Source organism: Mastigoproctus giganteus, chromosome 1 (assembly GCF_048544385.1).
Source record: "Mastigoproctus giganteus isolate SK-2022 chromosome 1, ASM4854438v1, whole genome shotgun sequence".
Taxonomy (NCBI): domain Eukaryota; kingdom Metazoa; phylum Arthropoda; class Arachnida; order Uropygi; family Thelyphonidae; genus Mastigoproctus; species Mastigoproctus giganteus.
The window spans coordinates 180,681,907-180,696,144 of NC_143575.1; the positions used below are offsets into that span (position 1 = coordinate 180,681,907).

At 39.4% G+C, this 14,238-nt stretch overlaps 1 protein-coding gene across 1 annotated transcript in view; it reads right to left on the reverse strand.

Moving 5' to 3' along the window:
• Nucleotides 1-14,238, reverse strand: part of mRpS31 (mitochondrial ribosomal protein S31) — a 140,466-nt gene that overhangs the window by 87,379 nt on the left and 38,849 nt on the right. Inside the window, exon 2 of the mRNA XM_090383254.1 lies at nucleotides 12,561-12,705. Within this exon, the coding sequence (XP_090239380.1) occupies nucleotides 12,561-12,705 (145 nt within the window). The remainder of the gene's footprint in view (nucleotides 1-12,560; nucleotides 12,706-14,238) is intronic.

Sequence of the window (14,238 nt, forward strand, 5' to 3'; positions counted from 1 at the left end):
AGAACCTGCAGCATAGTTTCAATTGCTGCTCTGAAAGTCTTATCTGGCACAATGACCCTCGATTTGGATCTTGCCTGCAAGAGATTTTGTTATAATCTTCAAAGCAAAATTCCAACAGAATTTCTCAGGATAAGAATATAAATGATTACGTCAAAAAAGAAAACAAAAGATTGTTTGTTTGGGATTTATTATGCGCATCGGGATCTGTGGCCACAGTGCGCTAGAAAAGGAAAGAAAATAATATGGAACAAGTTAATCAACATATGGCAAACAAGATAGAATACTTCCAATACCGAACAAACTACTAAATCTTTCATTTTTCCATTGGATAACCAAAGGAAATCTTGCTTTTCAATTAGCCTTTATACATTACTCATGTTGACAGGGTCTTTTGGCCTTTAAAGTATTGAATTATGTATGTGTGGTCACAAAGAAGGCTGGAAACACATAACTGTGAACTTTATAAACTTGCAAGTAAATGCACTCTCTTCATCGGTGGAAAATTTCACATCAGATTTTGCAGGACTTTGCAAATGAAATATTCACCCAAAAATGTACCTTAGTGGCTACAAGTAAGAAACCAGCAATACTGCTTAATAACTTCTGCTTTGTAGTCCTTTAGCATTAGCAGAGGCATAAAATGCAGGAAAGCAAGCGTATACAGCACCAACTAAAAAAAAAAAAAAAAAAAAACCTTCCCACTTCACCCATCCATTTGTTCCAAATGCTTGTTCACCTTGACCTTGAATTTATTTTATCAACTTCCACAATGAAAGATGGAAGTTTGTTCCATCATCAGCTATCCACTGGCTAAAGGAAATTTCTGCACAACTATTCAACAACCATCTTCCTCAGTTTGAATCTAATCCCCCTCAGATTTGTAATCTGAGCAAGAGGAAGAATCCCATCAGCATTGAGCTTGCTCAATCCATTCAAGGCCTTATACACCTCAATCAGATTGCCTCGCAGGTGTTTAGTCTCCAGACACTGCAATTTGCAGAACTTAATTCTTAAAACTTAATTAAATAAAAGCATTTCTTCGTAAGAGCACCCCTTTGTTCCCCTCACCAGTCTTGTTGCCCTTCTCTGTACTCATTCTAGCAACTCTATATCCTTCCTAAAATGAGGCTTCCAGTAGTACTGGAAGCCTCATTTTAGGTGATTATCTCCTTATCCCTGCTTGCAAAATTCCTGTATATCATTGACAAGACCCTGTGACCTACTCTGGCGGCTTGTCTGCACTGCTCAGAAAACTTCATATCTGACTGCACAATTACCCCCAGGTCTCTTTCATTCTCCAGTACCCTGAGTGTAACACCACCCAGTTGGTACATTTCTCTAGGGGTTACTGCTACCCATATGCAGTACTTTGCATTTGTGAATGTTAAACTTCAGTTGCCACTTCTCAGCCCATCTGTCCAACTTTTCCAGATCCTGTTGCAGCAGCATACTGTCATTACTGTTATTAACCACCCTCCCAACCTTTGTATCATCTGCAAAGCTTGACATTAAGCTTGACATACCTTCATCAATATCACTGATAAATATACAAAACAACAATGGGCCCAATACCCTGAACGACACAACTAATAACATTATTCCGTGAAGAACAGTATCTGTTGATTACCACTCTGTCTTCTCCCACTCAACCATCCTTTTATCCGTTGTAGCAATTGGCCCTTAATGCCATATTGCGCTATATTACAGTGTCAAAAGCTTTCCTGAAATGCAAGTATATGATATAAAAATTATTTTTTGCATCCAGTTCCTTTGTGACCACGTCATAGTATCCAATTAAATTGGTCAAACAAGGCTTCCCCTTAATAAACCCATGCTGTGTCTGAATTATTACTGCTGTCTTGTCTAGGTGTCTTGTCCTACTTCAATCTCTGGATTTTCTTATCTAATCAATGCTGAATATATCTGTTCTCAGATTATAATTCTGTTTCTTCCAGACTGGAATCGATTTTATCTTCCTGCATTGGACATTGGAATTTGATTTTGGCTCACCTGAATATGATCTACTGGACTTCATGATGTTTACCTAAACATGATTTGACTTGATTTGAATCTGACCGACTCCACTGACTTGACTTCAACTGGAGTTGAATTGGCCATTTCTTCAGGCTGGCTGGACCTTCAAGGACTTAATAGAATTTAGTAAGAAATATTCTTTCTTACCTTCTACTTCCCCACCCCTGCGGAACCACCAATTTTTTTTTTTGGTTTGGTGGGCAGGATTTTTGTTGTTGCCCTTGAATTGAGCCACTAATGGCAAGGTATTCTTGCTGTCACCTGCTGGTTTACCATTACCAGCATGTGACAGCTGGTGACTGGGGTTCCTCCAGTGGGTGGGGGACCCCAGTTCCCTGATGGAAACAGTATAAGATAGAAGAGGCCTATCTCCTTGTGTCAGACACAGGTTGCTAGAAGCATCTTTCCTGGTGACTGACACTTCTAGATAGAAAAGTGGCCAGAAACAACACAATCCTGCACTATTCACACAAAACCTACACTACGCATATGGCCTTTTTACAGAGTTCTCTATTGACACAGAGCTATAGTGGAGTTGAACAAACATGCCTGGAGCCACTTTACATAAGATCATACATACATTTTTTTCAATGAGATGATAAATGTCATCTCATACCAGAGTAGTTGAAGGCTGACCTGAACATTATTTTTTTTTACAAGAAGTGCATAAATACCACGATGAACACAGCAATAATTCTTTTTAATCCTTAGTGCCACTCATGCAGTTGCATTCAACTTTTTTAATTTTTTTTTTTTTTTTTTTAATTTTGGAAATAAAATCAAATCCTCCTGTGTATACCTTTCCCTACCAATATTCTCTGAATGATACAGTATTTTCAGTTTTCAATTCAATTTACCTAACCTCAATCTTACAGAAAACTTCTGAGATGAACTGGATAACTGTGCACAATAGGAGAAACTGCCCAAAACACAGCTTAACTGGTTGCCACTTAGAAGGGTGAATGGCAGAAAAAAATCAGATGACATTTACATAAAACTGATGGAAAGTGTTCCACAAAGACTAGAGGCTGTTATAAAGGCTAAAGTCCTCAGTGCACATTATTAGTTTTCATGTAAACAAATGTTATTTATAGATATGCAGATGTCCAGATATTAATGGCAGGGGCAGTGTATATCTGCACCACTAGCATATTTATTATTTGGCTCTTTTTTTACCCATCCCATTTATTTTTCTGAACATTTGCCTTTTTTTTAGGGAATTTTCCAAATGAAAATGATGGGGGAGGGTATATTAGAAGGAAGGGTAAATATATGAAGTAAAATGCATACAGCTCCAAGAAATTTCAAACAATGAAAAGTGTGATAAAATAGGTAAATTCTAATTAATAAAACACCATTTTTAATTCAATAAAAAAGTTAAAATTAAAATTTCTATATTAAAAAAAAAACAACAACAAAACTGTCAGACACCATACAAACAGCTGTGTTCCAATCAGTCAAAAAGTTAAGGTACATTTTCCTATAACACTAATTCTGGGGCACTAATTCTAGCAGTGTAGAAAGATATAAGCTGATCATACAGTCACCCCAATCTCGTAATTCACTTGCAATTTCTACCCTACCAGTGGCTCCTTGAATAGCCCAAATGAATCACTAGAGTCCCGGTATGGGCTATAAGATTGCTCAATTTTTTAAGACTAAGGTTTCCAGTCTTCCTGTCATCAAAATTACAAAGAACTGACAACTTGACTGAAATTTATGGAAAAATGGGATGCAAAATTAATTAATCAAATAATGAAAATGCAAGAAAATCAATCAAATAATGAAAAAGTGCAAAGTGCAAATAATTGAGCTTGATTAAGCTCCATTATTTGCACTTTTACTGGGTGATGTTAGTGAAGAACATGGAGACAGATTCAATCAGGACTTCTGTTAATGGAGAAACTGTACCAAGGAAAGTAGAATGAAGCCATGATGGGTAACTGGCTGTAGTCCTGGGGTAACATACACAGATGCACAATTCACACATTGCAAGATTGAGCCCATACACTACCACAAAAAAGTGCACAGCCCATTGCTAGTGCTGTGCTATTATATCGGCAGCACTAAAACAGTTACAATGAAGCTATAAACTCTTCTGGCCTCAGGTATCCAGAGTATAAACAGACATTTATTTATTATTTAATTATTTTGCCTATATCTGGTTATTGTTTCAGGATAATCACAAGACAGGGGGGAGAGGGCACTGCTGCTGCTCTTTAGCTTGCTTTCTTGAGAATGTGCTCCAACTTATGTTTATAATTTGTTGTTTTTCGGATATGATCTCATAATACCTGATAATGAATGGAATCAACCATAGAAGTGCTACAAATGGAGTAAGTTAGTTTTTCTTGTGGGTTTAACTTAGTTGTGTCTGTTCTTGTATTCTATGTTGTCAGCTACAGATCTGACCATGCAGTCGCCGTAGTGATAATTTAGGGGAGGCAGCTGTCTTTTAGTTTGCTCGCCACAGTTACAGCTGAGTTTTTACTGGGGAGGGGATTCTGCCTGTGTAATTTGCATTGTACTTGTACTTCAAGATACTTTGCTTACTTCCGCGAATGAACTCAAGTAATGGAATTCTCAAAGAACAAATACTTTGATGGCCGCCATATTGCATCGGTTAGTGTTGTTACAGCAGTGCCTCATGGTCGGAAATAAACTTGAGTGCCACTACGAGAGCAAATCAAACTGATTGGAGGATATCTGTTACACTTCCTACTTCCTCAGCAGACTGTGCTGCATTAAACATTTTTTTTTTTTCCTTGAACATATTCAACACTCTTCCTGAGACAGAGAACTATTCTCCTGGATCACCACCAAGGTAAGCAACATGTCTGAGGAGAGGAACAAATTGTGCAACCCCATAGTCGTTGTTGTTATTTGAATGTTGAATGTCGTTTGCCCAGTGAACCTACCCTTCCAGCAGGCACTGATACAGACGCTACATATCCCAGTGTCCTTAAGAATGGTACTAAGGACCACACTGAACCACCACCACCAGAGACAACCCAACCAATAAAAGCCAATTTACCTGGCATCATCTTCGATAGTCCACCCTGCCCAAGGGATCCATTATACCCAAGTTTTCGCCCTCGGGTCAGAGATAGAAACACTAATGGCCAAATCGGATAATCAAATCACCACTACTCTCAGAGGAGAAATAATTCAAATCTAGAGTAAGATGGAACTCATTCCACTATATTCCCACATTGAAAATGAGAAGGCCAAATTAGAGGCCTATCAAGTAGAGCAGGAATCTAAAAACCAACAGCGCTCCTGTTCTTACGCTAATGCGCTGAGGAATTTAAAACCAGATTCATCCATCATAAATAGGGCACCAATAACAAGAAAGAAGACCACACTTGGTTGTCCTCAGGCCCACGCACCCAGAATCTACACAAACCAGTGAGGAAGTAAAACAGACAGTAATTACAGAATTGACCACAGACAAAATACTAGGAGGCAAGTCAATTAAAAAGACCCAAAATGTAGGGGTAATCATAGAAACTGAATCTTGCCAAGAAGCTGCTGATATCATGCACAACCTCCAAGATACCAATGCTCAAGCTCAAAGCCACACCGCCAAAGAAAAGAGGACCCTACATTATTGTCTTTGACGTTGACAAAGATCTAACCCTGACTCAGGTTCAGGACGAGCTATACGAAAGAAATATCCACAGAACTCTCCCAGAGGAAATTATCACCCCAAAGTACCACACAAAGTCCAGGAATGGAAACAACAAACTGGATTTTTGAAATTGCCCCTATGTTTGGCAAACAATCATTCACCAAGACAGAGTTTTTATAAACTGGGGCAGCCACTGCTTCAGGGAGCACGTGGCTCTACCCAAATGCTTTAAATGCTGCAGATTTGGGCACACCTGCACCCAGGCTGCTGCTACTTTCTTTCGCAATTGTGCTGAAAAGGGCCACGAGTATAATACGTGCACTAATAAAGAAAAACTGCCCATCTGTGCAAATTGCAAGGGACAGAAAATGCCCCACAAACACTATCCACGACAACAAATGTCTGATCTATTTAAAGGCGAAGAGTTTACACCAATCAAAGACTGATTATGGCCCAACGTCCTAAACCGTACAACACCAGCATTCTGAAGATACTCCAAATAAATGTACAATGGGCAAAGCAGTAGCTGAACAGCTAAGAATAAAAGCAGATGAAGACAACTTCGATATTCTGATCTTACAGGAGCTGTACACCTATGCAAAACAGGTCAGGGGGTACCCCCTCGCCTATAAAATTACTCAAGTTGATGAAGAAGCTCCCTGGGCTGCAATAGCAACTAGGAACCCTGACATAACTGTCACCAAAATCCCCCATTTATACACAGCCTGGGCAGTGTGCTCACATCATCAGCTCCCTGGGAAGTTTTTATATAGTCTCATTATACTGCAAACTGGGGGTGGATATACTTCCGTACACAAAGTATCTGAAGATCATCCTAACAACTCTCCCAAATGAGAAAATCATCATCGGTGCTGATGCCAACTGCAGGTCACCTGCCTGGTTCAGCTGACAGGCACAGCTGTAGGAACAGCCAAAAAACTTGAAGATCTTCTTGCAAATTTCCAGCTTACTGTTCTGAACAGGCCGAACAACCTTCCCACCTTTTGCAATACCCTGTGGGAATCAACAATTGATGTCACGTTGGCTACGAGAAACCTATCAAACTTCATCGTAGGCTGGGTAGTCCGGGATTCCCGGACCACCTCAAAACATAGTTCAACAACCAGATAACAAGATCCTTGGATAGAATCCCAATTCCAAGATTCACCCCTCAAAGGTATGCCATCTCAAGAGCAAAAAATGGGACCTTTTCGCGGAGAAGCTGCGCTCCTTATCCCAGCAGCTGCAAGTTAATAATTACCATCCTACTGATCCTGATGCCTACCAGAGAAAAGTCACAAATATAATTATAGAAGCTAGCAACTGCACCATTCCTAGGAAGAAATCCATTCCTGGTGCTGTCTCGTGGTTGTGCACAGAACTCCAGCACCTCCGGCGGGAGGTAAACTCCCGAAGAAAAGCCTTGCAATGAACACGACGGTCCTGGCTAACCGTGGAAGTGGAGGCCCTCCACTAGGAATACAGAGAGACCAGAAATATATACACGGCTACCATCAGGAAATGCAAGCAAAGATCATGGGAACACCTAGTTTCCATAACCAGAAACAAGGATCCCTGGAGTGTAGTCTATAAAATCACAACCAACAAATAATGACAGCAACCATAACCCTTCAACGTAACATAACAACCTCATGGGATAGATCCATCAATAACATATTGGATACAATTATCCAACTCACAATGGATCCTAGTACAAGTCAACAACAGCAACTCTGCCAGGACAACAGTATATATAGTCCAGAACATCAAGAGCCGCCCTTTACCACTGAGGAGCTGCACACCGCAACTAATAGACTCTGCAACAATAAATGTCCAGGACCAGACCTACTTGAACCAGAGTTCAAATAAGGAAGACTGTGGAGCATACCTCATCCTTCACTTGTTCAATCACTGCCTGCAGACAGGAGTCTTCTCCTCTGATTAGAAGACAGGTAACATATGCCTGATTCTGAAAAACCCAACCAAGCCTCCAGAAATCCCATCTTCATATAGACTGATTACCCTGTTATCTGTGCTAAGCAAGTTTTCCGAATACCTCCTACACAGTAGAATTACAGTACATTATAATGCAGCAAATTTATCCTCTACAAGCCAATATGATTTCAAACAAGAATGCTCAAAAGTTGAAGCACTCCAGAATATCCTTACAACTGCCACAAACTCCAGTAGAAAATATTTCCTGATTATTGTCACAGACTTTGCCGGGGTGTTCGACTAACTCCGGTGGCCAAGCATCCTCAGCCGACTACGATGTGCCTGTCTTCCCGGAAACCTCTATAACACCATAAGAAGCTACCTCACAGTCAGAGAAATAAATGTCAATGCACCATACTGCAGAGTCAAACACCAGGTTTACATGGGCTGTGCCCAAGGCTCAGTACTGGGGCCGCTCCTTTGGAATGTCGTACTTGACTTCCTCACCACTAACCTGAATGAGGTTATCTCCAGGCCTATGCAGATGATATAATCCTGGCCATGTCTGCAGACTGCAAAGCACAACTAGAAATTCTGCAATCAGGCTCTCTCGATATTACAAAACTGGGCAAGGGGTCATAATCTTCAAATCTCTCCAATGAAGACAAATTCCATCTTACTGAAAGGCTCCCTCAGAAGATGTCCACAAATTAAGATAGACAAGACCACAATACATTTCACTACTGAATTGAAATATCTAGGAATAATCCTGGATTCAGGACTTACAATATCCCACATTTGAAACACTTGCAGACAAAGTTAAGGAAGTATACTGCCTTGGTTGCCAGAGTTACGCGATGGAATTGGGGCCTCAACCGCCGCACTCTCTTGCTGTTCTACAGAGCAGTATTTCTACAGGCAATTACATACACTGCAGGGAGCAGTGTACTAGAGCAAAAATAGCAGTAAACAGAAAGAAGCTTGAAACTATTCAAAGGTTTATCCTCCTTACCATTACCAAGGCCTGCCATACTTGTCAGCACCCATGCCCTTCAGGTGCTGACAGGCACCCTCCCTTTGGACCTGGAGGTGATACGATGCAGGTTCCTCTACCAACTATCAAAAGGCACATTGGTGACCTTCATGGGCCATACCATTGATCCCACTAACAACTTGAAGGCTGAAAAGAAATGCCTTAGCTTTCATTTGCAGTAAACCTGGCAAGACAGATGAGCTAACTCCACTAAGGGAGATATCACTAGGAAATTTATTCCACATATCAACAAGGTATATCCCAAATCTCCTTCATGGTTCTCCCCCCCCGGGCCTGCATGCAACTTTCATGCTAACAGGTCATGGATCCATCAGAGCCAAGTTCTCAAGTCTTGGAATTACTGATGATCTCCTCTGCCACTGCAGAGAGTTGGAGTCACCTAACATATGACTGCCCTTTGTATGAGGACCTTCGCTGCATTCTGATTACCAGAATTAACTTCAATCCAAAACACCAGGAGCATTACTTGTTGGACAGCGACAGAGAGTACAAGGCCTTCTCGCAATACTGCCAGGAGCTCTTCGCAAGAATAAGATCCCTACCACTGGAACGACAACATATACTTGACTAACTCACCTTGCCCAAATTCAAGCAGGACAGTCAACCTGACTACCATCAATATTTGGATGGGACCTCTGTCCCATGAATGACTTAACATTGTTTTGGACCTTCCTGATTTAGACTCTTCACTAACTCTGATATTATGCAGCTCTGCTGACCCAGTGACTAAATGGACGGGAACCCTGAAACGGCTCCCAAGTCAGACTGCAGTGAACGTATATATCTCTAATTTTGACTTACCAAATGGGAAAAAATCCCACGAGAGACCCCTACTAGTGACACAGTCCAGTGAGAACCACACACCTAAATACTAGACCTGAAAGCTCCGAACTTGTAGTGACCAGTATACATTGGACAGGACACATGTACAGTCCCAAGTGTGATCACAAGAACTGACATATCAGACTGAAAAAGAAGACAGGATGGGACTTTTGTCCCAGGTATGACACTCCACTAGCACAGCTCAGCTGCTGCCATTAAGTTTTCCTTGCCACACTCCCTTGCGTGGTCCTTTTCCCCAACCTCCAGGCAGGGGGGATGTTACCCCTGGTCTCCGCCCCCTCACCACCCCTCTTTTCCCTCTGGTGGGGCATGGGCCTGCTGCACTGTTTTGGGGGGTCATCTCTATGGACCCCTTATCTCTGTCTTACCCCCAGCCTTCAGTCTCCCTCCCCTTCTCTAACTTACAACCAGCATCCGAATCATCTCTAAATTGCTTGAGCCCTACACCCAAAAACTTAATAACAACATCAAATCACATAACCAGTACTCCTTTTGGCTGACCCCTAAATATAGCTGGTTTTTTTTTTTTTTTTTTAAGGTCCTAGCCACTGAAATTTCAGGAAATTAGGTGGCAGGACCTGCCAGAGTAAATAACTATATACAGGTGACCCCCGCTTAACACTGATAATTCATTCCATAAAAACAGAGCACTGAGTGAATCCGCGCTAAGCGAGCGCCGCGTTCCCATAAGGTAACATATTTATTTGTGAGTTGTGGTCGGTGCCATAGGATATTTCCTAATCAATAATAAACGGTAGTGAAAAGATGAACAAATGTCGGTCAAAATATTTATACATATAAAATATTCTGCATTACATACGTATATAACTATGTGGTAACTACTTACGTATCAAAATTAATTCCAATTAAAATCATGAATTTAATTGATCTAAATTGATTTAATTGATGAATTTAATCATGAAAAATGTGTCGATTTTGTGTTGAACTTTGGCCCTCTTCCAAATAAACTAAAAGGGGTATTAATTTTAAATCCCCCGCAGTTTAATTACCACCCAACAATAAAGTCAACCGATCCTTCGCCGCTTTGAAACCTGGCATGTTTTTTTCTTCTTTCAATATGAAACTTCTTTTAGGCACTCGTTACCACAAAAGTCCTGCTTCATTTATGTTAAAAACTTGTTGAGAAGTATAGTATAACACATAATATCCATCTTCGATAATTTTAACAGTTCTTTTTTTAAAGTTTCGGCTCCTTCTGCACTTGCGGCTTCTCCCTGGATTTTAAATCTATTCAACCAGCTCTTACTAGTTTTAAATGGTTCCACATTTTTTTTAATAATATTTAACTTAACTGAATTCTGCATTGGATATTATTTTCAATAAAATTAGTTAAAGTTTTTCCATTTCAATCCTAATAGCCTGCCTAGCCCTAGTTGTGGAACAGTGGAACAGCTATCTGTTCCTATCTTGCAGTGGAACAGCTATCTTTCCCGCTGCTAAAATTAATTCTTTATTTTTTTTTATAATTGTTCTTACAGTTAAACTTGCAAGTCCTAAATTATGGCACATATCCGCTTGTATTTGACCGGAATCGATTCGCTTCAAAACGTCTAATTTAATTTTCAAATTCAGTCTTTTTCTTACATTTATAGTCTTTGTACTGTGCTCAGACGTTGTTGCTTTTTCATTCTTATCGGCCATTATTAACTCTTCAAAAATGTAACTGCGTTGAATTAATTATGATACAATGTTCAAGTAAACTGTCCGTTTCAACGATGTCTAATACGGTACTGAGTGATGACTAGACTCGGATAAATGCATATAATGCAAATATACTTGGTCATTTTTTAAAATGTTTATCTCGGAACTACGTAACAAGTCACTGTACTGCAATTAAATTAGCGTGCGAGAAAATTTCACTGAGCATGGGAAATGTTTTAATGCTGTTTTGCTATTCATTTTCAAGCTATCGACTCCATCCAATGAAACGATTTCGTTAAATATGTCAAAAATGCAATCTGTAAAAGAGCGTTATAGTGATCTGTGACAGCGTTATAGTCAGATACGAGTTATAATATAAGAACAGCGTTATAGTGAATCAGCGTAAAGCGAACCGCGTTATAACGGGGGCCTGCTCTACTGGTATACCTGGTCTGCCTCTATGGGGCGGAGTGTGGGCAACTTTGGGACCCAGTGCTAAATGACCAGAGGAACAACGGTACACGAACTACACATATACAAAATCCATATACCTTTAAACCTCTGGCATTGAGAGTGTTCTGTTTCACACCCACAATGTGTACTACGCAGAGATGGGGAGAACCCATGGTGCCGTTTGACACTCAACACACTCTACACTCTGATCACAAGACACATCAGCAGCCTAATGTGCTACTTTCAAGTCAGCACAGCTGACTGACCATTTACATAGCATCAGGGATGTTAAATGTCCCTGTTACCAGTAAATGATTAAATTAATCCAATCTAGAACCAATTATGGGTCAAGATTGAGAATATAAATGTGACAGGGCTCTAAACTTTGTTCAACTGAATGCTCAGAGAGCAAGAACAGTTGTTGATCAGATCAAACTCAAATTAAAAGAAAATGATATAGTTATCTTGGTACTCCAAGAACCCTACACACATATGGATAGAGTTCAAGAGGATATAAGATTATAAAATACACCTCACATGTCCCTTCTCCTGCAATAGTTGTAAGAAACACTGACCTTACTGTCACAAAGGTGGTCACCTCTACTCCCCAGTATGTGCACACATCACCAGTGCTATAGGACAATTTTACATTATTTCATTGTATTGTAGACCTGGTGAAGATATAAATCCCAGCACTGAATACTTACAAATAGTTACAGCTCTAATTTTTTTTTGTGGAATTTTGGTGCAGATCATTTTGATCTTAGTGCACCATCAGTGTCAACCTGAATATCAACCTGTTGCATTTCAAAGCACAATTGCCAACATTTTCCCAGGTCTAATTTGAATAATCCTCATAAATAAAGAATAAATAATGGGCACAATTAATTAAAAACTATCAAAAAAGTTCAAAATTATAACTTAAATAAATAACATTAAAGTGGTTGCCTTCTGTTTTTTTTCTTCATGTTGCTGAGACCTTTCTTCTACACAAATATTCTTGACAAAAGTATCATTCTTATCACTTGAAGAGTAGGAGACTACTTGTAAATGTCTTGGAATTTGAGAATTCAGTAGCAAAGCCTGCTGCAGCCTATATTATAGCAAGAAATTTAATGAAATTTAGATATTGTTTATTACAACACATTTTCCTTCTGTTGATTTTTAAATATATTATACCATAAACATATAATAATAACAATAACACATTATTATTATTATTGACCAGTGAAGCATTTAAATAACTGTATAGTGATTATATTTAAATGATAGAACATTTTAAACTTTATCCATTTTAGACCTCTAATTCCAATGGCAACAAAACACAAAACCAACAGTAAGCGTTGAGTCAACAATACAGTTAATCCTTGAATGACTATGTACTTTTTTAACACGAGCAAAGCAGATGTGTGGAAAAGAATTTCCCTGACAAAAGCACGTGAAAAGAGCCCAAATGAAAATTCTGCACAGAAAAAACCCCCACTGTCATAAATGCTCACAAGAAAAATACCCACACAGAAAATTGTCCACACGGATAAATGCTCACATGGAAGAATGCTCACATTACTTTTAGTTTACAAAAAACAAATTATATCATATTTCAAAACGCAACAAAAAATGTTGAATTTACATATTTTATTTCTACTTCTATATAATGTATTTTAACATAACTTTTGATATAAAACTTTTGATTTTAATATAAAGTAGAATATTTGGATGTAAATGTTTGTAAGAGAAATTACAGGAAATAAAATGCTCTGGTTTTATTGCAACTAAAGCCTTTTATTTTATTTATAAAAATAAATTATTTCTTCCTTGTTTTACAAAGTGAAGAAACACTTTTTGGTTTTTTTTTTATCAAACAACTAATTCAGACATATTTCAGTGATTTATTTATTTGTCAAGGATTTGAATAGAATTTTCATTACTGTAAGTTAGCCAATCTCTGAAAGTATTTCAGTTTATCTTCTACCTGCTCATATTCCTTCACAAAAGTGGCAACCAAGTCATTCAGGGCATCATATCTTCTCTTTTTCACCTTTAGATGGACCTGCCTATACATTAGCCAGTGTCAATCTGTGGCAAGCCAGGTCCCTCTTCAGTCCATCAAACAAAAATCACATGCTGGGATGACTGCAGTGGAATAGGGAATTTTTTTTTTTTTTTTAAATGGTAGTTGTTGGCGCATCGGCTTCTGTGGCCATATTGCACCTCCCAAGGTTTTTACAGTACTTTGATCCAAGCCCGAGGCGGGAATCGAACCCGCGACCTTTGGGTTGCCGGGCAGGTACTTTACCCACTCGGCTAGCCCGGTCAGCGGAATAGGGAATTAAGTGCGTTGTGAAATCCTCACAGCAGTTTGCAGTTTTAGGCAACCATTCAAGAGCTGCATCATCATGATTCCATATTCTTATTAGAAACTGAGGATCTCTACCTGCTGCACCTCAATTGCTATTCGGTTATGAAGACAAAAGATGGCAACATGGTACAACAACCAACCGAACATTGTCAGGGTTCCAGTCGTCAAAAAGCAGAAGCCAACATTGCCAGAAGCAAAATGAGGCAATACATGAGTAGTTAGTTCTACTCCTTGCAATGTGATGGGGAACGTGTTGTCAGAGTTGAG